Here is a 2,582-nt window from a genome sequence, read left to right as displayed (position 1 = left end):
TAATTGCAACCATGCACAGAGCTTAATGTTACACACCGCCCTGACGTCACCCGTGCATCGACCACAGTATCGACCGTGTAGCGCGAGACACGAGGCGACGTGCATACTCTGTCTCTCTCTCCGACTATTCAACAACGAGACGTTCTACTGTGTACGCGCCGTCTGTTGTGACGTCACCCGTACATCGATCGCAGCATCGACTCTGTAGCGCGAGATCATACGACATGTACTCTCTGTCTCTCCTTATGTCCGCGTCGTTACGGCGCACCCTGTACGCGCACCGACCTTGCACGCCATTCGAATGTCTCCTTACTTGTGTATCAATAATAATCTTAACTCTCAAAACATCCGCAGCGCTACGTTTCAAAATCAATGAAGCGAACTAAAAGCTGACTCAACTATTGTCACGATATATGAAACTTATACAAGAGACTATATATCCAACTTAAATTAAGCGATAAAATTCAAATTTGTATTTTATGTTATCAAGATCTACAAATTACGTTAATTTATAACAAAAAAAAAAACAAAAAAAAAAAAAAATCAATAAATAAATAATAATAATAATTTTTATATAATAGTAACAATTGAAAGAAACAACGGGTAATGATAAATTGTTTATTAAATAATTGTTTACAATTACATTCATTATAAATTTTACAATAATTAAATTTTGTTATTGTCTCAATAATTATTATTATATCAAAAAAAAAAAAAAAAAGGAGAAACCCCAAAACAAAAGTAAATTCAAACAAATCATTGAGAATTAGCACCCTCTTCAAAATGATAGGCATCCAGAATCGTTAAACAACAAATGCAGTGTTGCCTCGCAAGCTCACAAGAACATCCAGTGCGGCGTTCATTCTCTACACTAAAAATAGAATTTGATTAAGAAAAATTAATGGGAACAAAAACAAAAACTATAATTTGATAATACAAACAACAAAAGTAAAATTACCTTTCATTATCCTGAGGAACATTTGGAGTTTCCGCAAAAATTGCAATTGATCTATATAGTTCATGAGATTCTCGAATCGAATTAGCTCTGAGACGTAATAGTTGATCCTTTCGTATCTCTTTCAACTCAGGAGCAGCAATATGATTCGATCCCTTAGGAGGACGACCCCTCTTTGGCTTCTCTTCCATTCTTCTGTAAATACTCTCACTCAACTGTAGATCATGAATTATCGACACAGTTAAGTTCATGATCTTATTCAAAAATTCCTGTAACTGCGGATTTTTATCCAAAACACCATCCTTATTTTCATCTGAAATATAACGAAAAAGAAATTATAACACAATTACTAATTAGCAAATGTTATGTCATCATCGTAAAGTGTAATATTCACAATTAATCAACGGCAACACGAAAACCTTCTCGTAAGAATTCATGTTCTTTTGACAAAATTGTATCTCTTAAAACTGAAGACGATAATTTCAATAAAACACCACCACGTCGAGGCTCTAAGGACTGAATCACTTCAAAATCAGTTTCCTTGACACTTAAATTTAAACGTTCGCGACAAATAGTAAATATTGTTTTTACTGCATCAACAGATTTTACTTTCCAAAAAGCTAAATGAAAAATCCCTAGAAATTCTTCTACACGACGTAATCTACGAGAAAGATTAACTAATTTTGAAACAGAAGAAGTATCACAAACTACGTTATTTACAGAAACTGATGATTCAGTCGAAGGATTTTTAAAAACTGATAAATCAAATTCTAAAATGGATTCATCAAATTGTGCACCACTTGCAGAATTATCATTTATTAAATCAATAATGTCTACAGAGTTATCACTTGTCATCTTATCAAACTGTCACTACACCTATCAAATAATGATTACTCACCTTGAACAAAAGAAGTAGAAGGCATGCTGCTTGACACTGCCCTTTCCTTATGATCTTCATAAATAATTGTCGAAGCTGATGAAGAGCAACGGTCACTCATGATGAAGATGCAAGTACAAACTAATGGACACACAAAGTCAAACCACTTCTCGAGGTCCGACATGATGACTACGTGATCAAAAATGATGACAACAACAAAAATTCCACACATGAAGGAAGATTTCAAAGTTCAAAAGGATCAAAAATTACTTACCTCAGAAGAACAGATAAGTTACATAGCGCGTCTCTAGACAAAACATTACACAAGCTCTTTTACACTCCTTCATAGACACAAAAATATCACACTAATTTGATTAAGACTCATATTTCATGCTCCTGTTAAAAACAAAATTTATTGGGACAATAAATAATCTAAGGAGGGAGGACTGTTACATCCCGAGATATAACTTTATTATTATTTAATCAAATAAGTTATAATTATGATAACATAAAATATAAATTAAATTATGAGTTAATTATTTATATTTATAATTATATTCATAATAAAACTAAATTATGAATATAAGTAAACATGTGTATGTGTAATTTCAATGCATGTATATCTATATATAGATATATATAAATATATATATATATATGTGTATATATATGTATATTCTATGAGTATGGAAGTCCTGCAAGATAAATTAGTAAGTTGCGAAAACGAGTTACCATCTAAGACAATTGATG

General features: G+C 32.2%; 1 protein-coding gene across 3 annotated transcripts; it reads right to left on the bottom strand.

The window, feature by feature from the left end:
• Nucleotides 1-730: 730 nt before the first annotated feature.
• Nucleotides 731-2,285, bottom strand: LOC122510594. Of its 3 annotated transcripts, XM_043625365.1 has the most exons (4): nt 2,107-2,285; nt 1,854-2,021; nt 959-1,268; nt 731-871 (listed from the first exon to the last, which is right to left on the bottom strand). In XM_043625365.1, the coding sequence occupies exons 2-4, from the start codon at nt 2,014-2,016 to the stop codon at nt 757-759; spliced, it is 588 nt and encodes a 195-aa protein (XP_043481300.1). In that variant the 5' UTR covers nt 2,017-2,021; nt 2,107-2,285; the 3' UTR covers nt 731-756. The 3 variants fall into 3 exon arrangements, with proteins under 3 accessions (XP_043481300.1, XP_043481301.1, XP_043481299.1); XM_043625366.1 differs by having other exon boundaries at nt 1,350-2,285; XM_043625364.1 differs by having other exon boundaries at nt 1,854-2,285.
• Nucleotides 2,286-2,582: the final 297 nt, after the last annotated feature.

This window comes from Leptopilina heterotoma, unplaced genomic scaffold (genome assembly GCF_015476425.1).
Source record: "Leptopilina heterotoma isolate Lh14 unplaced genomic scaffold, ASM1547642v1 Lhet_707, whole genome shotgun sequence".
NCBI lineage: Eukaryota > Metazoa > Arthropoda > Insecta > Hymenoptera > Figitidae > Leptopilina > Leptopilina heterotoma.
This window is presented reverse-complemented; position numbering and strand designations above follow the sequence as displayed.

Coding starts and splice junctions, on each gene's coding strand:
- LOC122510594 (XM_043625364.1), bottom strand. CDS start 2,064: ATGTGTGGAATTTTTGTTGTTGTCATCATTTTTGATCACGTAGTCATC. Junction 1,269..1,853: donor TTCTACTTCTTTTGTTCAAG/GTGAGTAATCAT, acceptor GTTATATTTCAG/ATGAAAATAAGGATGGTGTT. Junction 872..958: donor GTTCCTCAGGATAATGAAAG/GTAATTTTACTT, acceptor TTCTATTTTTAG/TGTAGAGAATGAACGCCGCA.